Here is a 26,524-nt window from a genome sequence, read left to right on the forward strand (position 1 = left end):
GTAAGAATTTGAAAAATAAATTCTTTATAAACTAATAAAAAAAGGCTAACTGGACAACAAATCTATGCCAATTAAAATAAGGTGGTTCCACCCCAGGCTGTTAGATTAACAAACAAGTCTGACAATACCACGTATGTCAAGTATATAGGAAGAAAAACTCTCAAGTATAGCTGGTGGAAGTATAACTTTGTATAATCACTTTGGAAGGCATTTGGCAATATTTAATATAATTAAAGATGCACCTACCCTACCTCCCAGCATTTCCACTTCTAGATGTAAACCCTGAAGAAATTATCATGAATGTCTACAATGAGACATGTTCAGGGTGTATACCACATCATTTTCTGCAACAGCAAAAAAACTGTACCAAATGTAGGAGAAGGGATGAATGAATAATGATATGTGTGTGTAATAAAATATATATCATCGTTAAACACAAATAAAACATTATGTGTTTTACAGCCTGTGTATTATAAATATTTAAATAACATATATCATATAATACTGCACTACAGGCAAAATGAATGAGCCAGTCTACATTTATAAACAAAGAAAAACCCAGATAACATAATGTTGAGAGAAAACACACGTTGCAGAAGAATGTCTATAACATGATACCCATGTAAATGCTAAACACAATATTCTGTTTTATAGAAACATACATATACCTATGTTTTATATTTTTAAAATATATTTTATAGAAATACACAGGTATGCATATATATAATGAGTATAAAAATATGGATGGAAAGGACAGCTTCAGAAGAGTGGTTCACCCATTGGGAAGGAGAGAAGGAAATAAAATCAAAAAAGGAATAAGAAAGGAGACTTAGGGCTTCCCTGGTGGCGCAGTGGTTGAGAGTCCGCCTGCCGATGTAGGGGACACGGGTTCGTGCCCCAGTCCAGGAAGATCCCACAGGCCGCGGAGCGGCTGGGCCCGTGAGCCGTGGCCGCTGCGCCTGCGCGTCCGGAGCCTGTGCTCCGCAATGGGATAGGCCACAACAGTGAGAGGCCCGCGTACCGCAAACAAACAAACAAAGGAGCCTTAATTCTCTCTGTCCGGATTTATTTCATAATAAAGACAGATATGAAGTAAATATGGTTTTTAACATTCACTGTATCTGGAGAGTAGCTATAACGTGTTTCATCACTGGCACTAGATATATTTCCCTCTGTACTGTTCTTGTTTAAAATACTTCATAATTAGAAAAATCATGTTTAGGGACTTCCCTTGTGGTCCAGTGGTTAAGAATCCGCCTGCCAATGCAGGGGACATGGGTTTGATCCCTGGTTCAGGAAGATCCCACATGCCACAGGGCAACTAAGCCCATGTGCCACAACTACTGAGTCTGAACTCTAGAGCCATGAGCAGCAACTACTGAGCCCGTGAGCCACAACTACTGAAGCCCACATGTTTAGAGCCCGTGCTCCACAACAAGACAAGCTGCTGCAATGAGAAGCCCGCACACTGCAACCAAGTAGCCCCCACAACTAGAGAAAGCTCACATGCAGCAATGAAGACCCAGTACAGCCGAAAGAAAGAAAGAAAGAAAGAAAGAAAGAAAGAAAGAAAGAAAGAAAGAAAGAAAGAAAGAAAGAAAGAAAGAAAGAAAGAAAGAAAGAAAGAAAGAAAGAAAGGAAGGAAGGAAGGAAGGAAGGAAGGAAGGAAGGAAGGAAGGAAAAATCATGTTTAAACAAGGAGAGAAAATCCTCCATAATGTGGGTGGGCCTCATCTAATCAGTTAAAAGCCTTCACAGGACAAAGACTGACCTTCCCTGAGCAAGAAGGAATCTGCCAGGGGGTGGACAGCCTCTGGATCTGAGCTGCCAATCTGGTCATTCTCCCTCTGGCTGGCCTGCCCAGCAGGATTTGGACCCACCAAGCCTGTGACAGAGATGGGGGGTTCTCTGCTCCTCTCTGCCACCGCACTGAGTGGTGGCTGGCACTCCCTCAGGATCTGTGCCTGGTCTTCCTCTCTTACCATCTTCCCAACTCACCCCTGGAAAGTCTCATCCCCTCCATGCTTTTAACTATGGGCTAACGATCCAAACTATTATCTCCAGGGTTGACCCATTAATCTGATTACCAAATGGATACTTTCACACAACGGCCCCAAAGAACATTCAAACTCATCATATCCCAAATGAGTGCACTGTCCCCCTCCCCTAAGTCCCTGCATCCTCCTGGCTTCCTGTCTCACCAACAGTGTGCAGCTCCCACCCACCCTACAAGCCAGAGGCCCAGCAGCCCTCACTTCCCTGCTCTCCTCCTACCCAGCCACATCCTTACTCAAAGCTAATTAAGAGAAAGGGGTGAAATAGAAACTTCTTTGGGGTGGAAGATTAGGTGGCCAAAACAGTAATTTAGGAAGGGTGATTAACGGAGTGCATGACAATGAATGGAATATGGCAAACCAATAAAGAAGAGCTTCCGGGCTTCCCTGGTGGCGCAGTGGTTGAGAATCCGCCTGCCGATGCAGGAGACACGGGTTCGTGCCCTGGTCCGGGAAGACCCCACATGCCGCGGAGCAACTAAGCCCGTGAGCCATGGCCGCTAGGCCTGCGTGTCCGGAGCCTGTGCTCCGCAACGGGAGAGGCCACAACAGTGAGAGGCCCGCATACCGCAAAAAAAAAAAAAAAAAAAAAAAAAAAAAAAAGAAGAGCTTCCATGCCACTATTTCAAAACAGGCTTCCTGATAAATAAACAATTATATTTCAAAATGATAAGATGTGATCCATCTTCTGTGATAGAACTGTGAAATTTTGTCTTCTTAAAACTGAAGACCGGGGCTTCCCTGGTGGCGCAGTGGTTGAGAATCTGCCTGCTGATGCAGGGGACACAGGTTCGAGCCCTGGTCTGGGAGGATCCCACATGCCACGGAGCAACTGGGCCCGTGAGCCGCAACTACTGAGCCTGCGCGTCTGGAGCCTGTGCTCCGCAACAAGAGAGGCCGCGATAGTGAGAGGCCCGCGCACCGCAATGAAGAGTGGCCCCCGCTTGCCACAACTAGAGAAAGCCCTTGCACAGAAACGAAGACCCAACACAGCAAAAATAAATTAAAATTAATAAACTCCTACCCCCAACATCTTCTAAAAAAAACCAAAAAACAAAAAAACTGAAGATAATGATTTACATTGACTACCTGGCTGTGTATTTATTTATTATTACCTTATTATATTGTATCATATTATTTGCTTTGCTTATAACTATGATAAATGTTTGTATAAATGAAAATAAATCAATAACAATTAATAAATTATACGTAAAACTCAAAAGTCTTATTTTTTAACCAAAGCTTCAACTAGATTTTTAGTCCGACTGTGTCTTCCTAGCTCGTAGCAACTGTTTCAAACAGATCTGCCTGTTGAAGTATCAGGATTTTTAATAACACCAACACTTTGAATTTTTCACTCCCTGCTGTTAAAAAAGCTAGTGACGCAGAAGCTACAAAGTGGCTGATTTCCTCACTGCTTATCTGCACAGGCTCCGGACGCGCAGGCTCAGCGGCCACGGCTCACGGGCCCACCAGCTCCGCGGCATGTGGGATCTTCCCGGACCGGGGCACGAACCCGCGTCCCCTGCATCGGCAGGCGGATTCTCAACCACTGCGCCACCAGGGAAGCCCACTGCTTATCTTAAAAAGGAAAAAAAAACAGGCAATGTGGGGCAGCAGAGTTGACCATGACAGACAGGTCACTGACCATGTTCTTTCTATTCATCTTTTGACGCTGTTGTCACTCTTTCCCCCAGTGTCTTCAGAGCAGAATGGAAAAGAAGGATCTGGTCCTGGGAGGGCTGGGCTGGGGGGCTCCTCGGGGGATGGACAATTACAAAACCTAAATCGCCAAAGAACATGCACTTTCAAGGAAAACTAGGCTGCTGTGCTGTACCTGTAAAGGCAGCCCTTTGGCAATGAGGCTACCGCAGATAATGTGGTTCTTTATAGAGGAGCTGCCACGCTGTGTGTTTGGCAGCTTGTTTTTGTGGCTTTATTTATGTGTGAGACGATCCTACTGAAAAGAGAGTAAGTAGCCTTAAACATAACTCAAACCGAGATACGCGTTAGCACAAGTGTGCTCCACGAGAGGACCTGATCTCTGTCTTAAAGCTGTTGTTGGGACTTCCCTGGCGGTCCAGTGGTTAACCCTCCGTGCTTCCACTGCAGGGGGCACGGGTTCAATCCCTGGTTGGGGAACTAAGATCCGGCGTGCTGCACCGTGCGGCCAAAATAAATAAAAAAGCTTTTGCTGTCCACGGGACCAGTGAGTCCAACCCAACCACGAACCTCGTGGAAGCCAATCGAGGCAGGAAGCCACCTCCTTCCCTTGAAGTTCAAGAAACGGAGAGGTCAGTGAGGCAGGCGCTGGGTAAACAGACGGCTTGGATGAGCCTAGCTTCGAGGGTCGAATGAAGACGTGCTTTACGAGCTGACCTCTGCTCGGCCCCCAACAGACGCACTTCGCGGCCTTAACCGCACGGGTCAACTTTTAAGTTCAAGATCACAAAGTCCCGCCCCTTCACTTAACAGACGAGGAAAGTGAGGCTCAGATAAATGGACTCGCTGCGGAGAACGATGATCTGCTCAAGGTCCCTTAGCCCGTGACCTTCCGACCACGCACAGAGGCCACATCGGCCCCTCCCTGGGTGGGGGGTAGATGACAGCACTGCCATCTGGGGGGGGGGGTCCCAAGCAGCCTGCATTCCCTCTGCCCTGAAGATAACTACTGACCCACACAAAAGGAGATCTTTGTTTTTTAATTTTCCGTACTCCTAACAGAGAAGGATTTTTTGTTTTTTGTGTTTTGGGTTTTTTTGCAGTACGCGGGCCTCTCACTGCCGTGGCCCCTCCCGTTGCGGAGCACAGGCTCCACACGCGCAGGCTCAGCGGCCACGGCTCACGGGCCCAGCCGCTCTGTGGCACGTGGGATCTTCCCGGACCGGGGCACGAACCCGTGTCCCCTGCATCGGCAGGCGTTCTCTCAACCACTGCGCCACCAGGGAAGCCGGATTTTTTGTTTTTATTTCAGAGGAAAAGGCTTTAGACGGTTGTGTCTCATTAAATCAATATTTGATTTCTCTTGGTTATTTTAAATATCATCTTCCTACACACCAGAATATGAAAAAATCATATAATAGCAATAACCAGGAGAAAATAATTTTATAATTAGTGAACATAAGGGATGGGGGTTTCTGCTGTGATATCACTGCATTTTTCTTTTTTCTTTTAACATCTCTATTGGAGTATAATTGCTTTACAATGTGGTGGTGTCCGTCCGGGGTAATGAACCACCCCCGTGCTGGCAGCCACTGTGGCGTGGGCCTCTGGTTTTGAGACTGCAGCTCCCTGACAAAGCCAGGAAAAGCTGCTCTGCGAGAACAAGGTCAGAGCCTCTTTGGGGGCAGCTCAGGTGAAAGGCAGCCCTCACCCTACACACCTGGAGGCTCACCCACCGCCAGGGGCGGGGCCGTGCACTCACCGTGGAACCATGGGGCGACGCTGTCCGAGGTGGCCAGGTAGCCGGCCCGCAGCGGGAGCTGCTCCTCCTGGAACCAGCGCACGATGTCCCCCTGGGCCGAGCGGAACTCCGGCTTCGCCGCTGCCCGGTTTCTGGCATTCATGAAGGGTTTCAAGTTAGGTTCAACTGGTTGGAAAGCAATGCTTTCAAAAATCACACACGCATGCAGAGAGTATAACACGTCTGAAGATCTGGCCTCGCAGCTGAGCTCATGGGGTGTGACCCTGAGCACGGCTGTCACACGGTTCCTCCAGGGCAGGGAATAGGAGGGAGCAGGTCTGTCACCTGCCCTTGCTGTCCTGCAGGCTAGCCATGAGCTGCTGCTGTGTCGACACACAGACTTTAATTCATTTTTAATATGAATGAGAAGCTCCATTAATTAAAATTTGACAAAATGAGCATTAAAAAGTGAAATACACCCCCAGCCATATTTTCCTGGAGAGCATGTACTTGCAAAAGGAGGAAACCAGATGCAACAGAATAAACTTTCTCCCTAACACTTTCATCATTCAATTCCTCATCTTTGTTTCCACTAACCACTCTGACTTGCTTCCTTCTCTCCCATACTTTGAAGAGTTCTGCTAAAAGGCGGTCTCAGAAATAAAAAGTTAAAGAAAGAGGAGTGTTTGAAGATAGGTTAAGAGAAAGATACAGGCAGCAGAATGGTTTTGAAATAAATTCAGTAGCAGAACTTAAGTCAATTTCCACTACAAAAACTAATACTGCAGTGTAACAAATATATTCCCAAGTTCCAGGCCCACAAATTCTGAGCAGAATTCTATGCAAAAACGAGTTTGGATGAGCTACCGGAATATCCTGCCATGTAAATTATGTTCTTTATGCTTTTTATGGTAACACTTGCTACCAGGAGTTACATGTGACTTACATGTCAGATGTACATATACATACACGTGATGTATATGCATGTACATACGTACATAGCATTTTGGAGAAAACAGCTTATAATACTTGACTTTCCAAGGGAGCAGACATTGCACACACATGAGATTACATGTTAAGTTCTCCTTCCGGCCTTCAGATTAAGTTCTTTTCTTCGGGAAATCTTTGGAGGTCAAGCAGAAACTCCAAGGACAGCCTGTGTCTGTCTTTCCCTGGGCTGGCTCCTAGCTGACCTCGGTCATCACTGTTTGAAGTCCCAGCCCTGAAACCATCTGGTCTGGCCACCTCACAAAAAGCACTTCATGCAAGTGGCTTAAGTTGGAAAAAACGAGCTATTGGAGCTTAAAACATCGCCTTAAAACCCTCATTAAAAGGCACCTGCAGGCTTCCCTGGTGACGCAGTGGTTGAGAGCCCGCCTGCCGATGCAGGGGACACGGGTTCGTGCCCCGGTCCGGGAGGATCCCACATGCCGCAGAGCGGCTGAGCCCGTGAGCCATGGCCGCTGAGCCTGCGCGTCCAGAGCCTGTGCTCCGCAACTGGAGAGGCCGCAGCAGTGAGAGGCCCATGTAACGCAAAAAACAAACAAACAAAAAAAAACAAAAGAAAAAAAAAGGCACCTTCATTGCCGTCAGTCACATAAGTTGTGCTCTAAAAATACTGTGGGCGCGGGTGTATGACAAGCCGTATTCCACCCTTGGAGGAGCCTGGAGAGGCACATAGCCTGCGGGGACCTGCGGCCCGACACAGTGACAGGCTCGGGTGTGGGAGGCGCCTGCGCAGGAGCTCACACTCCGTGCCCCAGTCACAACGTTGAGGGGCCTCTGTTGTTGTCATAAGGAAAAATTCGTTCCCCAAACTGTCACTCTGTAGAACATGGTCAGTTAGTGCTAGTCCCCAAGTCCCCAGATGGAACCTTTCAACTGAGTAAGTATAATCATAGCAGAGGAAATGATCCACCTTCCTGCTTCCTCATAATCCCTATTAGGAAAAAGCCCTGAAGATAACTACTGACCCCCACAAAAGGAGATCTTGGTTTTTTATTTTTCCATACTCCTGACAGAGAAGCACTTTTCGTTTTTATTTCAGAGGAAAAGGCTTCAGACAGTTGTGTTTCATTAAATCAATATTTGATTTCTCTTGGTTATTTTAAATATCATCTTCCTACACACCAGAATATGAAAAAATCATATAATAGCAATAACCAGGAGAAAATGATTTTATATTTAGTGAACATAAGGGATGGGGGTTTCTGCTGTGAAATCACTGCGTTTTTCTTTTTTCTTTTAACATCTTTATTGGAGTATAATTGCTTTACAATGTTGTTTTAGTTTCTGCTGTATAACAAAGTAAATCCATTATATGTATTCATATATCCCCGTATCCCCTCCCTCTTGCATCTCCCTCCCACCCTGCCTAACCCACCCCTCTAGGTGGTCACAAAGCACCGAGCTGATCTCCCTGTGCTATGCTGCTGCTTCCCACTAGCTATCTATTTTACATTTGGTAGTGTATATATGTCCAAGTCACTCTCTCACTTTGTCCCAGCTTACCCTTCCCCCTCCCCGTGTCCTTAAGTCCACTCTCTACGTCTGTATCTTTATTCCTGTCCTGCCCATAGGTTCTTCAGAACCATTTTGTTTTAGATTCTATATATGTGTGTTAGCTTACGGTATTTGTTTTTCTCTTTCTGACTTACTTCACTCTGTATGACAGATTCTAGGTCCATCCACCTCACTACAAATAACTCAATTTTGTTTCTTTTTATGACTGAGTACTATTCCATCGTATATATGTGCCACATCTTCTTTATCCATTCATCTGTCAATGGCCATTTAGGTTGCTTCCATGTCCTGGCTATTGTAAATAGTGCTGCAATGAACATTGTGGTACATCACTCTTTTTGAATTATGGTTTTCTCAGGGTATATGCCCAGTAGTGGGACTGCTGGGTCATATGCTAGTTCTATTTTTAGTTTTTTAAGGAACCTCCATACTGTTCTCCATAGTGGTTGTATCCATTTACATTCCCACCAACAGTGCAAGAGGGTTCCCTTTTCTCCACACCCTCTCTAGCATTTATTGTTTGTAGATTTTTTGATGATTGCCATTCTGACCAGTGTGAGGTGATACCTCTTTGTAGTTTTGATTTGTATTTCTCTAATGATTAGTGATGTTGAGCATCCTTTCATGTGTTTGCTGGCAATCCATGTATCTTCTTTGGAGAAATGTCTATTTAGGTCTTCTGCCCATTTTTGGATTGGGTGGTTTGCTTTTTTGATATTGAGCTGCATGAGCTGCTTGTATATTTTAGAGATTAATCCTTTGTCAGTTGCTTCATTTGCAAATATTTTCTCCCATTCTGAGGGTTGTCTTTTCCTCTTGTTTATGGTCTCCTTTGCTGTGCAAAAGCTTTAAGTTTCATTAGGTCCCATTTGTTTATTTTTGTTTTTATTTCCATTACTCTAGGAGGTGGGTTAAAAAGGATTTTGCTGTGATTTATGTCATACAGTGTTCTGCCTATGTTTTCCTCTAAGACTTTCATAGTGTCTGGCCTTACATTTAGGTCTTTAATCCATTTACAGTTTATTTTTGTGTATGGTGTTAGGGAGTGTTCTAATTTCATTCTTTTACATGTAGCTGTCCAGTTTTCCCAGCACCACTTATTGAAGAGGCTGTCTTTTCTCCATTGTATATTCTTGCTTCCTTTATCAAATATAAGATGACCATATGTGCATGGGCTTATCTTCTGGGCTTTCTATCCTATACCATTGATCTATATTCTGTTTTTGTGCCACTACCATACTGTCTTGATTACTGTAGCTTTGTAGTATAGTCTGAAGTCAGGAAGCCTGATTCCTCCAGTTCCATTTTCCTTTCTCAAGATTACTTTAGCTATTTGGGGTCTTTTGTGTTTCCATACAAATTGTGAAGTTTTTTGTTGTAGTTCTGTGAAAAATGTCATTGGTAGTTTGATAGGGATTGCATTAAATCTGTAGGTTTTTTTGAGTAATATAGTCATTTTCACAATGTTGATTCTTCCAATTCAAGAACATGGTATATCTCTCCATCTGTTTGTATCATCTTTAATTTCTTTCATCAGTGTCTTATAGTTTTCTGCAACAGGTCTTTTGTCTCCTTAGGTAGGTTTACTCCTAGATATTTTATGTTTTTTGTTGCAATGGTAAATGGGAGTGTTTCCTTAATTCCTCTTTCAAATTTTTCATCAATAGTGTATAGGAATGCCAGAGATTTCTGTGCATTAATTTTGTATCCTGCTACTAATTCATTGATTAGCTCTAGTAGTTTTCTGGTAGCATCTTTAGGATTCTCTATGTATAATATTATGTCATCTGCAAATAGTGACAGTTTTATTCTTCTATTCCTATTTGGGTTCCTTTTTTTTCTTTTTCTTCTCTGATTGCTGTGGCTAAAGCTTCCAAACCTATGTTGAATAATAGTGGTGAGAGTGGGCAACTTTGTCTTGTTCCTGATCTTAGTGGAAATGGTTTCAGTTTTTCACCATTGAGAATGATGTTGGCTGTGAGTTTGCACTGCATTTTTATTCAGGGATTTTCCAAAACAAATTGTTCTGACTAATTCCTCCCACAGCCTAGGAGGCAAAGGGGCAACCATGGCCAAATAAAGTCTTCATTTAAAAAAGAAACATTTCCAGCTGCTGCATAGCACAGGGAGATCAGCTCGATGCTTTGTGACCACCAAGAGGGGTGGGATAGGGAGGGTGGGAGGGAGGTTGACAAAAGAGGGAAGAGTTATGGGAACATATGTATATGTATAACTGATTCACTTTGTTGTAAAGGAGAAACTAACACACTATTGTAAAACAGTTATACTCAAATTAAGATGTTAAAAAAAAAAAAAAAAGAAAGAAAAGAAACATTTCCAAATTCTCAATCTATGAGCTTGGCTGTATATCCCAGAATGAGAATTATCATCAAATCTTTAATCCTGAGCAGTGGAAATGTAGCTCTGCTCATGATGTGAAGGCCGGCAAGCCTGGGTTCCTACTGTGATGACCCCCCAGTTGTCCCCCCCTCCCTCACTGGCTGTCACCAGGTGTGGGTGAGCTGGGCTGGTGGCACAGAACCTCGCTGTGCATCTTCACGAAGTTTCTGGCTATGTTAATGGTACCCACGGTGGGGATTTTACAGATGAAGGAAGATGAAGGGCTACGCAGGTGTCTCAGCATCACAGACTCAGAAGTGGGGCCGGATTGAATGGCACCGGCAGGCTCGCTCCTTGCAGTGGCCATGCAATTCATCTATTCTAATCGGACATTTCACGGCTTATGCTTAAAGCCACCTGCATGGTTTCTTACCTGAGAGGTCTGCAGGGGTGTCCCGCAGGGCTCAGGAACTGAGGCTTGGGTGGAAGGGGGGGCCTCCGGGGTTTCTGGGGGCCACCGGGGGTGCTCTGTGGCCCCTCGCCGCCTCTCTCCCTCTGGGACAGCCTCTTGTAGTCCTCCCGCGCCTGTTTGGCCAGGGAGCGCCTCCTCTCATCAGCTGCCTTGGATTTTCGCACTAGAAAAACAGTGGGTTTTGAGAAAGGCCCTCATGAGCCCACGGAGATGTTTAGAAGAATCAGCACCACAGACGGTGAACAGAATGGACTCTGGTAACAATGAACAGGCACCAGCAATGCCTAGCATTAAAGACCCTAATGCAGGATGTAAGAATAAGCTTTACTGAGTGTATCTGCACTTCATACATTATTGGTCAGAATCTGTTATGTTTGATTTCACAGAAATGCCTAAAGTGTTCCATTACAGTAAGATTTCACTGCATAGAAGTGATTGGATCTGGTAAACATTTTCACTTCACAAAAATTGTCATTTTAATGGTGTTCATTGTGACGGAATTCCCAACATTCTGCAAACACGGCTGCTCCTGTTCTCCTCCTGTTGCTTCAAGGGATGACCGGGCACTTAGGGTGTCTTTGTCCAAGTCAGATGGAAGCTCTAACCCTGTCTCAAACCGGAATCCTCCCAGCATCCTCATACATGCTCTGCTCTGCCTTCATCTGCACTGGCCTCTCCCTAGGAGGATGATCTCTGGGCAGTGCTAACTCAGAAGGGGGCAGGGTTGAACCACAGCTGTGGGAGGGATGCTGACACATCCAGCCTGTTACCCCTGTAATTCTCCTTATTACAAAGGTAAGATGTGTTCACTGTTGAAAACTGAGAAAAATACAGGAAAACAAGAAGAATTCCAATAAATAATCTTGAATCCTGCCTCTCCAAGAAAACTAATGTTAATATGTTAACCTGCCACTTCTTTTCCCTCATATACTTAGACATTTTTAAATAGGGATATTTTTCATACTATTTTAAAATGATTTTTCTTCTCTAAGCTAAAAATATATAAACACATTCCAAGGACTTCAAACAGCCTTCCAAAACATTTTTTCATAGCTAAATACCATTTCATCTTATACATACATCATAATTTTGATGGTACAAAGATGAATTGAGAACCTTTCTGCTATTCAATGTTTAGATGAGATCATTTAGGCTATTCAATGTTTGGATGGCTCTGTAGCCTTTGAGTAATAGTTTAGTGTTAAAACATCTCTCAACAACCACTCTACATGCTTCCTAGATGGATCATCTTATTCGGTGAACAAACTAGCTCAGTGTCACTGTTATGGAGGTCTCTGGGTACTCACAAGAGGCCTGCCACTCCGAGTCTTCTTTCCAGCTCTTATAAATCTGCTTGGTTCTCTCTTCATCTATTTGTTTTACTTCTTCATCTTGTGTTTTCTTCCCAGATTCTTTCTTCTGTTTAAAAAACCAAAAACAAACACTGGTGAGCGACTCTGGCAGTTTCCTGCAGTGAGGCAGCCACTAGGCATGGTATGGGCACAAAAACAGGCATATAGATGAATGGAAGAGAATAGAAAGCTCAAAAATGAAAACACAACCTTACAAAATCTATGGAATGCAGCAAAAGCAGTTCTAAGAGGGAAGTTCATAGCACTACAGGCCTTCCTCAATAAACAAGAAAAATCTCAAATAAATAACCTAACCTACCACCTAAAAGAATTAGAAAAAGGACAAACAAAATCCAAAGTCAACAGAAAGAAGGAAACAATAAAGCTCAGAGAGCAGATAAATAAAATAAAGCTCAAAAAAAATAGAAAAGATCAACAAAACCAAGAGCTGCTTTTTTTGAAAAGATAAACAAAATTAACAAACCTCTAGCCAGGTTCACCAAGAAGAAAAGAGAGAGTACCCAAATAAACAAAATAAGAAATGAAAGAGGAGAAATAACAACTGATACCACAGAAATATAAAAAAATCATAAGAGAATACTATGAACAATTATATGCCAACAAGTTGGACAACCTAGAAGAAATGGACATGTTTCTAGAAACATGCAGCCCACCAAAGCTGAGTCAGGAAGAAACAGCTAATTTGAACAGACTAATCACTAGAAGTGAAATAGAATCTGTAATTTAAAAAAGAACTCACTGCAAACAAAAGTCCAGGACCAAATGGCTTCACTGGGGAATTCTACCAAACATACAAAGAAGAACTTATACTGATCCTTCTCAAACTCTTCCAAAAGACTGAGGAAGAGGGAACATTCCCAAATTCGTTCTATGAAGCCACCATCACCCTGCTGCCAAAACCAAAGACACTACAAAAAAAGAAATTTACAGGCCAATATCTTTGATGAATATAGCTGCAAAACTCCTCAACAAAATATTTGTACACTGAATCCAACAACACATAAAGAGGATCCTATATCATGATCAAGTTGGATTCATTCCAGGGTCACAAGGATGGCCCAACATACGCAAATCAATCAATGTGATACACCACATCAACAAAAGAAAAGACAAAAACCACATGATCATCTCAATAGATGCAGAAAAAACAAGTGACAAAATTCAACATCCATTCAAGATAGAAACTCTCATCAATATGGGTATAAAGGGAACATATCTCAACATAATGAAGGCTATTTACAACATACCCACAGTCAACATCATAGTCAATAGTGAAAAGCTGAAAGACTTCCCAAAGGAACGAGACAAGGATGCCCACTCTTACCACTTCTATTCAACATAGTATTGGAAGTCTTAGCCACTGCAACCAGACAAGAAAAATAAATAAAATGTACCCAAGCTGGAAGGGAAGAGGTAAAACTGCCACTATTTGCAGATGACATGATACTCTGTATAGAGAACCCTAAAGTCGTAACACAAAAACTACTAGAACTAATATATGAATTCAGCAAGATAGCAGGATACAAGATTAATACACAGAAACCTGTTGCACTTCTTTACACTAACAATGAAATTTAAACATGATTTTAAAATCATGTCAAAACAAAAACAAAAACCTAGGAATAAACTTAAACAAGGAGGTAAAAGACCTATACACCGAGAACTATAAAACATTTATAAAGGAAATGGAAAATGATTCAAAGAAATGGAAAAATATCCTATGTTCTTGGATTGGAAGAATAAATATTGTTAAAATGGCCATACTACCCAAAGCAGTCTACAGATTTAATGTGATCCCTATCAAAACACCCAGGACATTTTTCACAGAACTAGAACAAATAATCCTAAAATTTATATGGCACTACAAAAGACCCAGAAGTGCCAAAGCAATCCTGAGGAAAAAGAACAAAGCTGGAGGCAAAAATCTTCCCAGACTTCAGACTACACTACAAAGCTACAGTATTCAAAACTGCATGATAATGGCACAAAAACAGACATATAGATCAATGGAACAGAATAGAGAGCCCAGAAATAAACCCTCGCACCTATGGTCAATTAATCTATGACGAAGGAAGCAAGACTGTACAATGGAGAAAAGACACCTTTTTCAACAAGTGGTGTTGGGGAAAGCTGGACAGCTACATGTAAATCAATGAAATTAGAATACTCCCTCAAACCATACACAAAAATAAACTCAGAATGGCTTAAAGACCTACATATAAGACACGACACCATAAAACTCGTAGAAGAGAACACAGGCAAAACATTCTCTGACATAAACTGTACCAATGTTTTCTTAGGTCAGTCTCCCAAGGCAAAAGACATAAAAGCAAAAAATAAACAAATGGGACCTAACCAAACGTATAGGCTTTTGCATAGTAAAGGAAGCCATCAACAAAGTGAGAAAACACCCTATGGAATGGGAGAAAATATTTTCAAACGATGCAAACAACAAGGGGTTAATATTCAAAATATACAGACAGCTCATAGAACTCAATATCAAAAAAACAAACAACACAATCAAAAAAGGAGCAGAAAACCTAAACAGATGTTTTTCTAAAGAAGACATACAGATGGTCAACAGGCACATGAAAAGATGTTCAACTTTGCTAACTATTAGAGAAATGCAAATCAACCACAATGAGCTCTCAACTCACACCAGTCAGAATGGCCATCATCAAAAAGTCCACAAATAATAAATGCCAAAGAGGGTGTGGAGAAAAGGGAACCCTCTTACACTGTTCGTGGGAATGTAAACTGGTGCATCTACTATGGAGAACAGTATGGAGGTTCCTTAAAAAACTAAAAATAGAGCTACCATATGATCCAGCAAATCCCACTCTCGGGCATATAGCTAGAGAAAACTCTAATTCAAAAAGATACATGCACCCCAATGGTCATAGCAGCATGATTTAAAATAGCCAAGACATGGAAACAACCCAAGTGCCCACCAACAGATGACTGACTTAAGAAGATGTGATATTTATGCACAGTGGAATATTACTCAGCCATAGAAAAGAATGAAATATTGCCATTTGCAGCAACATGGATAGACCTAGAGATTACCATAATTAGTGAAGTAAGTCCAACAGAGACAAATATTATATGATACCAGATATATGTGGAATCTAAAAAGTAATACAAATAAATCTATATACAAAATAGAAACAGGCTCACAGACATAGAAAACATATTTATGGTTAGCAAATGGGAGAGGGAGGGAGGGAGGGAGGAACAAATTAGGAGTATAGGATTAACAGACATAAACTGCTATATATAAAATAGACAAACAACAAGGATTTACTGTATAGCACAGAGAATTATACGCATTATCTTATAATAATGTATAATGGAATGTAATCTGAAAAAAATAACTTAATCACTTTGTTGTACAACTGCAACTAACACAATATTGTAAATCAACTGTATTTCAATAAAGAAAAGAAAAAATAAAATATACAAAAATATCTATTAAAAGCACTGTGGTTTTTTTTTTTTTTTTTTGCGGTACGCGGGCCTCTCACTGCTGTGGCCTCTCCCATTGCGGAGCACGGGCTCTGGACGTGCAGGCTGAGCGGCCATGGCTCACGGGCCCAGCCGCTCCGCGACACGTGGGATCTTCCCGTGTCCCCTGCATTCGGCAGGTGGACTCTCAACCACTGGGCCACTAGGGAAGCCCTTCCACACACATATTTTTAAATGATTTTAAATAATTAGAAAAATATAGCTACAATATTAAACTATGCTATCATAGCATACTGTTATGCTAAGGATACCGTTGCTTAGGAAAAGCAAGAAGTTTACAAAGTGAGTCTACTTAAAGAAATATATTAAGTAAATAATAATTCAGGCGGTACTTGGTTGCTAACTTGATACTGCAGTGTCTGAGAGAGCTGTGTTTAGTGAGTCTCACTCCTTTTTCATCCACAGTGTCATTATATATGGGCACAGTGAGAAAGGAGACAAAATTAATGTTTCATAGAGTAACAGCTGATGAGAGCTGACCCTGGCCACTGTTTTTATTCAAAGCAGCTAGAACACTCAAGAACTTGTCCCGAATTTCTCTCAGGATTCCTCCAGAAAATTTACTTTTATAAAAGTCTTTACAAGTTGATCTTTACTTTCTCTGTTTAGAAAACCATCATTTCTTCTTGAGAAGTGTTCTGCTGCAGCACACAGGTCCAGGATGAAGGCCAGGGAGTGGAGGGGCAGCAGGGCTGAGCCTGGACACTGGAACAGACGCCCAGGGGCCGGGGTGTGGAGCCAGGGAGGGGCCGACAGAGCTGTCAAAGGTCCCTGACACAAAGCCACTCGTCCCGGGCTGCTGATGCAAATACTCCCACCAGCTCCCTCATGAGCCCCTCACTCCGTCTCATTACTGACTTCTGTGTCGTTCCTCCGCCGTGTCCAAGAGCTCTTGCCTCTGTGCCCTCCTACGTGCTGTTCCCTCTGCCTGGAACACACTTCCCCAGCCATCCCCGTCACCCCGCCCTCATTCTTCAGGTGTCTGCTCCAAGGTCAACTTCTCTGGCCACCTCTATAAAATCCAACTCCCACCCTCCCTGCGTTCCTCAGCTCCCTTATCCTGCGTGATTTTCCTGCAGAGCTCTTAGGACCTGACTTCACACACAGATGTATCATCTGTCTCCCAATCAGGAGTAGAAGGTTTCCAAGGGCAGGGACTTTATCTGTTTCATTCACTGTGTCTCTAGTGCCCACAGCAGAGCCTGGCACGCAGGAGGAACTCAACATAGGTCATCTGAACGAAGACACAGATCTTCTGTCCTTTCTTCCTCACCCGCCCTCATTTAAAATGACATAATGTAATCAGGGCAGTGTCACTGAGGAGTTCCTTTAGGGACTATTGCTACTGTTTTATAAAGAGGCATGTATTACATTAGCATCTGCACGCCAGGCCCACAGCTCCAGACCTCCCCATGACTGAAGCCTCAAACGTGCGAGCTCTCCAGCTCACACGTGGCCCTGCAGAGGAGTCCGGGCCTGGGTCACCACCCAAGGGAACGGGCCCCAGCCACCTCCTGACAGCCTCCATCCCAGCCTGTGGCCCCCAGAACCTTCATTTTACAGCCTCATCTCTCGCTCCACGTTTCCACACCATCTGTGGGCCAAACCCTGCAGGGTTTCCAGTCTCTGCGTCAGTTATCCTGAGCTGCATATATGGTAACAAGGCAGTAGGACGGAGGGAGCGGAGAGGTCCCTCTCCGGATGGACCCGGAGACCTGAGCGCCTGGAGGCCCTGCGGGCACCGTGGGCACAGTCACCCAAGCAGCTGCTCAGCGCAAAGGGACAGGCTCGAGAAACCGCGAACACCCAGGGAACCTAACGTGAATTGAAGATTTCCGCCAAGTTTCATGCTTCGTTTATCTCTCTCTGAAATCAGTCTCCCCAGCGTTTGCCTCTGTCCTGGATGCTATCTCGGGTCAGATCTTCAGGGAGGAGTCAGATACGTCCTGACGAGCAGATACGTCCTGGCACATCCTTTCCATGATACTCAAGACTCTCCAACTCCAGATAAACAGGTAAAGATGAACAGCTGTGCTCACAAGCTTTTCAGAGATAGAGTTCACAGTCTGCTGCTTAATTTCACTTCTGCATGAGGCTAATAAAACAATTTGTGAAACATTAGTGGAACTGGCTCTGCACTTAGCCCCTGAGATGGAAGGTAAGTCTTTTACCTGGTGAAATCCATATTCCTTCATACGATTGATAGAATCTGCCAACATTTGGTGAACATTTCTTGAGGAACTGGAGGGCAACTGAAAATTAAATGAAACACATTTTTATGCCATTTAGAGCTGCAGTGCAATTCCAGAAGATAACCTGTTAATGCTTCCCTCATGTCGAGGTTCCCAAATGCCGCCCCCCACCCCCGCCGCCAACTGGATCCACCCCTTTCCCACCAGCAGGTGAGCTCCTGAGCCCATCGTGACTGAGGGGGCAGGTGTATGAAGCCCCAGCCTCTGCACCCAGTAGGGTTAGAGATGAATCCCTGCCCAGCAGCCAGGAGCTGGCGGTTTGCTCTTGTCTTGCTCCCAGCTGGCCCCAAGGTCCCTGGGATGACTTTAAGACATCGACACTACTCCTTAATCTCAATTCCCTTCTTTCTCTCTTAATCCCTGCTCTACCCCACCCCGTGTTTTAGGTCGGACCAGAGAAATGCCTTCGTTTCGGCCACTTAACTGCATTCCCCTCTCTCCCCTTCTAGGGCTGGAGACATACCTGGAACGCCCAGTGCCTGCGAGCCCCGCCCACATCCCCTCCCCCGCTTCCCCCACTTCCCAGTTCCGGATCTAGGCTTCTGCTGCTCTAGACGGATTTCCTAGGAGCCAGCTCCTGCCAGAACTGGGATCTCCGTTCTGCCGCCCGGATTCCCTGGGGCCGTCCTGTGGACCACCTACCAACCCCTCTGGCTCAGCGGCCGAGCTGGCACGGCACACGGGGCGCCTCGTTAAGACCAGATCAGTTACACGGGCTCCCGCCACCCGGTCCCTGGCCTGAGGCCAGCACGGCAGCCGTGTGACCTGTGTGGCCGATATTAGCCACCCTCAACCCACGGTACCACGACTCATGAGCCTTGTGCCTGAGGACTCCTTCCTGGATCCTGGCATAGATGAGAAACTGCCTGCAACGCTTCAGCCAAAGGTCAGTACCAAGATTCAGCGTGGAGCACAGGGGGTACTTGAGGGTCACTTCTATGCCATGAAACGAACCAGCATGGCTACCTCAATCCTGCCCCCTGCAGTTAGGTGCCCATGTGAATAATTATCTCCAAAATAATGCAGGTGATAACTGGTATTGGCCGCTTCTATCCGGGCCCTCAAAACCTCCTTCACGTGTGTCTCCAGGCCATCTCCCCCTTCTCTGGGCTGGAATGGTGACAGCAGTCATGCTACTAGAAAAACAGCAGAGCCTCCAAAGCCTGAGCCCCTGAACGGCTGTGTAGACCTGAGCCTTCCTGGACCAGAACACCCATCCTGGACGTTACAAGGGAGAAAGATGAACTTCCATGATGTTTTGACCATTGCCTGTTTGGTCTATTCTTTCTTAGCTGAGAAAGCAGGCCACGGCAATCGCTGGCGGCCCTGGACTCCAGCTCTCCGCTGAGGTCATTTACTGATCACGGGAGTACAGTCGATGCTGATTTCCCTGCTGGCTGAGGGTCACTGGAGCCTGTGCTACCCAGGCTCTGCACCAGGGCCTTAGTAAGTGTCATCTTCAGTGCCCACAACATCGCTGATGGCAACATAAGGTCCATTCTCAGGTGAAGGAACTGAATCTCAGAGGAGTTGTGCAGCTTTCTGGGATCACACAGCCAGCCTGTGCCAGAGTTCATGCATTTCCCACTATATCAATATTGTCATGATAGGGAAATGAGTTGCAGGTCAAAAGATTTCTTATACCTATTACTTGGCAAAATAATGAATCCTATAGGTTTCACAATTGCTACTTGCCATATTCTGTCTCATTTCTTCCTTATTCTGATATTATAAAAGGATATGTAGCTGCCCTGCATCTAAAGCAGAATAGGAAGACAACCAGTTCCTCTATTGATGAACGGATTAGAACTCTTCCAACAGGTTTTGTATAAGTCTGTCTGTTCAAAAGTCTGAGGTGGCTTTGAAGGGCTCAGGCTTGCGGTCTCTGAATACATTTCCACTGTAAGAACTGTGAACTCTAAAGACAGGCTCACTCTCCCTTCCCTCAATGATGTAAGATCTGTGGGGCATCATTTTGCAAAAAGGATGTTTCTTCTATGCTGAAAACTAGGTGGCAGGTGACTGTGCTCCACGGATACCTCCTCAGGTGCTGTAGACAAAGCTGCAGCCCCCGCTTCTCCACTCACGTGTTTCAGAGGCACCTGGGCTTTTGCCACTAGCAGAGCTTTGGACCAAGGTCTCATCAGCAGCACCTCCACCACGATCAGCTCCTGAACAAACTCTTAGTTGTTTCCTGAATTTGCGTCAGGCTAACAGATATCTGACGTTGCTCTTCTAAGTCATATATCCCAAAGTGTGGTCTATTTTGTCAAGCATTTTCCCCCATCACTTGACAATTACTGTCCTCTGCTTGGACATAACACCTTTAACACACTGTACAAGTTATTTTTGTCCCTCAGAAGTACTCCTTCAATGGAACTATTGATCTCACGTATACACACAAAAGTGTTTTCTCACCACTTGCTTTTTAAGAAATTACAATCTGGATTTTTTCCATCATCATCATCATGTGCCCTTTCTCACTAACACTTTCAACATGCTCACCGCTTCTGCACTCGTCAGATATTACAGGGTCATCAATATTTTTAAAAGAGCTCAGATCTACGCACAGATGCAGGAACAAGACAATTTTCAGGACTTGGTGCCGGAGACTGAAGGGACCTCTGTGACCATCAGCGCCACCTACTGGTGCTACTCAGAGTTGACAGCCTTTCCTCGTCTGAAGGTTTAGGTTTTGTTTTTAGTACATCAAAGCTCACAAGTTGGTTCTTGAGGAGATAAGATTTAGCATAAACAGCTGATGAATTTAACAACCACCCCAGAGATCAGCACTTCTATTCAAATCCTTCCATGTGTCCAAAACATACTGTCAACTCTAAAACTGTTCACACATGCTAAGAACCACATTTATAAAAATTCTCATTTTAAGGGTGAGCGAAGATTCGCTCTTATTCCAAAATGTTAAAATCATATGAAAAAGTTAATCAAGATTTGCGTAGAGCAGTTCATTCAGATACACTTACATGCTTACAAATCCGCAAAGCACATCATGTACAACGGAATAGACCGAAAGCAGTGTGAGACAGGTCTCCTTTACTAAAAAACAGCCAGATCCATGCATGGCTCAAAAGCGATGGTTCACGATGTCAATACCAGAAGGAGACAGCCTCAGGGATAGCATCCTGAGCATTCCCAGCTCAAGGATGAAGAGGCGTCCCGAAGAGGGTGCCGGGCCCTCTCTGAAGCTTCCATACGACGCTGGGTTCCAAGGAACAGACTCTCTAGCTATTCCAATTTGCGACACAAGGAAGGTTGGAAAACTACCCACCTCCCTGCATAATTTTTTCTTACAAAGAACTTTCAAGTCCATGCGTCATTAGACCTTCATATCAACACCCATAGGGTATCAAAGCAGGTATTATCCCTTTACCAAAAAGGTAAGGCGACCTGTTCATAGGTAGGAAAGCAGGGTCTGAAACCCTCGCCCTGCTGCCTCTGTGGGGTGTCCTGGAGAGCACATCTGTCTGCTCTCGTGCACAGAAGCCACGACAGTCCCCTCCCACCTGCTGCATTACAGAGACTTCTGCAGCTGCTGAAGCCCTCTGGGCAGAGTTAAAGCTATTATATCTTCTTCATATTTGTTTTATTTAAAAACGAAAACTGCCATGGAAAAGCTTGCAAAAGCATTTACGCAAAAGCTCCAAAAAAAACAGAAAACTTGGAAGCCAATGACATCACAAGCTAGTGGACTTCCTGCAGACACCAAGTCAGAATGGTCCTCTCCAATCAATGTGGACCAAGGAGACCTGGGAGTGGAGCCCCTCCACAACGACCAAAGGATTTTATAAGTATATATAAATTACCATTAAACTTAGAAGTATGGCCATTCAGATCTATATAAGCAATGGGTAAACAGAAGACGCTGCCAGCAACATCAATATTCTATGGTTACAAATTGTATTTCCTCCAGAGACTACGTGTCATGTGAGAATTATTCTAATTATATTCACTTTTTAAACTGGTTTGAAAAACGGCTCATTCTGGCTTCTAACCTAATATTCACTCTGTTTAAAAGTAGGACTATACAATCAAACAAAAGTCAAGAGCCTTTGCAATAAACAAGAAAGCTCCAGTGAACAGAACATTTTTAGAGCTTATGTTTTAATGGTGAATAAGAAAATGATGAATTAAGGCAGGGGTTCCCAAACCGCAGGTTGCAGACCGCTACCGGTGTCTGGCCTGTTAGCAACGGGGTCGCACAGCAGGAGGTGAGCGGCGGGCGAGCGAGCGAAGCTGCATCTGCCGCCCCCCTTCTCTCCCCATCGCCCGCGTTACCGCCTGAACCATCCCCCATCCACCTCCCATCCGTGGAAAACTGTCTTCCACGAAACCAGCCCTGGTGCCAGAAAAGTTGGGGACAGCTGAATTAAGGGGCTAAAATCAAGAGTTTACATTTGAAAACAAACTGCTAGGTTAAGTATTGGCTCACCCTGATCTTACACCTCTTAAATCCATGGTATTCCTTAACAGACTGATGGTTAGAATAGTAACCTCTGTGAGGGCCAAGACCACGTCAGCTTAATTAATTCACGATACCTGGAGCCTCAGCAAAGAGAACAGTGACTGGGCACTTAGTAGGGCCTCAATAAGTATTCGGTGAATGAATGAACACACTATATATTCATGAACACGTTCTCAAGCATTAAAAGATGTTCAGTCTAGTTTTGATACTCATAAGAGAGACTGAATTCAAATTCTCCAAAACTCGATGGCCTGTCCCCACACTTTGCTGACCAGGTCGCTGGAAAATCCGATTCCTATTTCTATTCTCAGCCGTTTTAATTTCCCAGTGATGACTCTCATAGTAAGCTTTTGAGCATACTGGGGTTTAGCTTTTTTTTTTCTTTCTAAAATAGTGAGAGAGGCAGAATAATGAAACTGTGCTTTGATAAGGGGACAAAGAATAATAATATAGAGAAAGTGGAGATACTTTCCTAAGGCCAACTAGACTAACAGGATGAAAAAGGGACATTCAATTTTACTGCCGAAAATACGTTGTGTGGTCCCTGCGGAGAGATTTCACTGAAACATGAATTAGGACAACGGAGACCTTAGGGAATCTTTTCCCCATTTCTCTAACATTGTTGCTAGCAAAATCTATGCACCAAGACTACGGGAGAGTCCGACTTGAAAATACAGTGGACTCTAGGATGATGGGTAACTTTAGGGCACCTCTTTAAATAACGCATTAGTCTTTAGTGCCTGAGTTTATTCAGAGCAGGGCAGAGCATGGAAGTGTAATGCTGCATGCAGGTCAGTCCGCCGGCATCGCACCCCACCCACGACTCCTCCAGGTGACGTGCAGACAGCAGAACTGGGCACTAACATCCTCAGGAAATGCAATAATCAGAACTAATAACGGTTGTCAGGGCAAAGTGTTTCAGATATGAAAGAGTTGCAGAGGCCGCTCGTACAATTCCACCAGGGAGGATAGGATCCACGAAGGAGAAAAGGAAGACAGCAAGAGAAATAAAGTCATTGTTAAATGTAAAGTTTAAGGCTATTATAAATATAAATACATTTATATATTTATTATATTTATATAGCTGTAATATATATAAAGTATAAGAATATAAAGTATAAGGATAGTAACAAAGGATTGTTAGGAGAGTAATAAAGAGTCCTAAAAACATGCTTGGATTTGGGAAGTCTTGACGTAACATAAAATAGGAGCCTAACAATAAATAATAATAGAAAATAGTATTTACATATATAATATTTTACTCACATCCAACCCAGTGATCTGTAGCTACTGTAACCTCCGTTTTGCAGACCAGGAGACTGAGCCCCAGAAAGGTCAGCAAGGCCCCACAGGGTGTTCCATATTTTTCTTCCCAGCATGCTCTGCTCCAGTGAGGCAGATGAACGAATCATCGCCCATGTCACGGGCATCACACAAAATGAAGCTGTGTTACCGACTCTGTAATGTACAGCTCTCAACACCAGAACTGTTTTTCTCTTTTGTAATTCACTTTATACGAAGCTTTTAATATGACATACTACTTTGAAAACTCCAAACAGCTTAAAAGGCTTCTAAAGGCTTACGATTCTGTGATTCTATCTTATATAAAATTTTGTTCTACAAAGTACCATGAAATTCTATTACAGTTACACAAAACCTACTGGGGTAATTGTGTAACTCTCTGATTATGGCTCTCCTCTTGAATTAATCAAATGAGCACGGTTAATTCCTCATCTGTTTTTACCTGGTATACGCAATTGTTTCATCTCTCACAAAAATAATACTGAAATGCTTCCTTCACGTATACTAGGAGGGAATATACATCAAGAGAAACGGTTACTGGTTTGGGATTATCTCTCTTTTTTCTTCACATTCAACTCAACCCTCAAAATGGCACTTGCATTTCAAGAGTACATTTCCCCTTCTGTTTGCAGTGGTTTCCTCGTTATTAGTGTGACCCCTACTCCCTCTGAGGGACGAGCAACATGTCTGTCTGCAGACGAGAGCCAGCCGTCCCACGATGGCTCCACCAGGCCCTGGCACAGGGCGTCTACCCCTCGGTGGGGGGCAGGGTTCACCACCCGCCTACTCCCCTAGGTTAAGTCACCTAAGGAGCTGTGCTCTAATACTACTTTTCACTCTTAATAGAAAGCCTGTGCCACATAGCACCCCAAACTTCGGTTGCTATGTAGAAGCACCTCGAGGTGAATAAGGGTCCAAAAGTAGCAATCAAGCATAGTCTTTTCCATTCTCTTCAAGTGGTCTGAGCTCAGTATCTTGCTTTTGAATCTCTCCTTCATGAAGGCAAACAATCAAAATCCAGTTTTAGAGAACTGCTGGCTTCTGAGTAGACAGCAAGCTCAACAACTTCGGTCTGGAAGGCATGAAGGAGGTAAGGAAGAAGGAAAACCTAAGTGGAAGCCTTCCATTGTGTCTGAAAATCTTTATCCAGGTGCCCCTTCACTGCTCTCTACTGAAGGGAACATAACGCTACACGTTAGAATAACACCTAAAAACACAACTGAACACTGCCACAGTTTCAATGTCAACTTTACGATTAAAATGCACATTTTAGTGGCATGTTTTTGTTATCAGTTGTAGTGAAATGACAGACGTAAAAGCAGGTGCCAGAGCCTTGGGGCAGTGTGGGAGGGGTGTGTGTGTGTGTGTGTGTGTGTGTGTGTGTGTGTGTGTGTGTGTGGTAGAGGTGGAGAGGTGAGAGGTCTCATCTCTAGCTGCATTTGGTTAAAGAAGATACTGTGTATGATGGGGAAGACTCTTGCTCCAGGGTTTTTAATCTGCTAGCTTCAAGGTCTTTTTGGGGTTTGTTTGAATGCTTTGAATTCCAAATGTGTTTTGTTCTAATTTTTTTTTAATCTCCTGGTTTGCAATGTGGTCCACTTTGAAGGACATTTCTGTTCAAAACAAGTAATTCTCTGGAAATAAAAATATAAAAGTGAGCAGAGAGTTTTATCCAAGGTCCCCTTTGGGGCACGGACAGTCATTCTACTGATGAATGAGTCCCCAGCCTACAAATCGCCGACACAGAGACACACAAGGGCTTATCTTTTAATTAGCCTCCCACCCACCACCCTCAAACCTGTTCTTTTCCCTCCCAAATTCTCCTGCAAGAAGGGGTTAAACGCTGACTGCTTTTGGAGGGCTGTCCACACCAAGGGTCCCTAAGGATCTCTGCTCAGCAGAGGGGTACTCCTAATTCTTACCCAGACTCCCCCAGGGAGGGGCGCCTGCTCACACCGTGCCTCTGCTGCCCTCTTCTCTGGCTCTTATTAACTCCTCATCAGACTTTTCTCTGCCTGGGAATGGCCTCTGCTTCCCAATCTGCATGTCTTAGAACACGGCTGGGTGACAGCTAAATTCTCATATTTACCATCACCTCCCATTCAGGCTCCCAGCAGCACTGAGTGTTTGCTGCGATCCACTGAGAACCAGAACACTCTCACTAGATACTAAGCAGAACATCATTTCTGAGTTTCCCAAGTGCTACCAGCGCTACCGAAAACAAGGAAAGGGCCGGTATTTTGTAGAGGACAACAGCTTCCCGAAAAGAAGCCATGCAGGCAGCTCTAATCTAGGCATCATTTCTGTCTCCTCAGATTTTGCACCAACCACTCAGCTTCCCTCTGCCTCTACCTCCTCGTCTGAAAAATGCAAAGGACCAAGCCTGGGCTCGTGGTAAGAACAGCATCTCCTAACTGAAGGACTTCAGGGGCAATTCTTGCTGTTTCCATCAGGTGCTATTAGGCATATGCAACCTCATAGATTTTTTTCAGCTTCCTTTGTAAAGAAACAATGTTGCTAATTTAATCCCTATTTTATAGAGGGACCGGATTCCTGTAGGATGGGGCCACAGGTCACAGAGCTCCTTCTAAGGATGGAAACCTCCATTCCCAGACTAGAGGTATTCTATGTCAGTGGCACTGTTTCAAGGTATCTGGTACTTAATTGGGCAGTCTTACTTTTGGTTATCCATTTGTTAAAATGAAAATTTTAAGCTAACATAAATATATTCTTAAGAAGTATTTTGTAAAGATTATCCTCAGTGTGTAAAAAGATGCTGAGACTGGACCCCAAGTTT

At 44.0% G+C, this 26,524-nt stretch overlaps 1 protein-coding gene across 3 annotated transcripts in view; it reads right to left on the reverse strand.

Annotated features, from left to right (window-relative positions):
* SH2D4A (SH2 domain containing 4A) overlaps nucleotides 1-26,524 on the reverse strand; it is a 74,043-nt gene that overhangs the window by 19,050 nt on the left and 28,469 nt on the right. For all 3 annotated transcript variants that reach the window (XM_067022737.1, XM_067022738.1, XM_067022739.1), the window contains exons 5-8: nucleotides 17,862-17,942; nucleotides 12,100-12,211; nucleotides 10,754-10,955; nucleotides 5,479-5,609 (exon numbers count right to left, since the gene is read on the reverse strand). In XM_067022737.1, the coding sequence (XP_066878838.1) occupies nucleotides 5,479-5,609; nucleotides 10,754-10,955; nucleotides 12,100-12,211; nucleotides 17,862-17,942 (526 nt within the window). The remainder of the gene's footprint in view (nucleotides 1-5,478; nucleotides 5,610-10,753; nucleotides 10,956-12,099; nucleotides 12,212-17,861; nucleotides 17,943-26,524) is intronic.

This window comes from Kogia breviceps, chromosome 20 (genome assembly GCF_026419965.1).
Source record: "Kogia breviceps isolate mKogBre1 chromosome 20, mKogBre1 haplotype 1, whole genome shotgun sequence".
Classification (NCBI taxonomy): Eukaryota; Metazoa; Chordata; class Mammalia; order Artiodactyla; family Physeteridae; genus Kogia; species Kogia breviceps.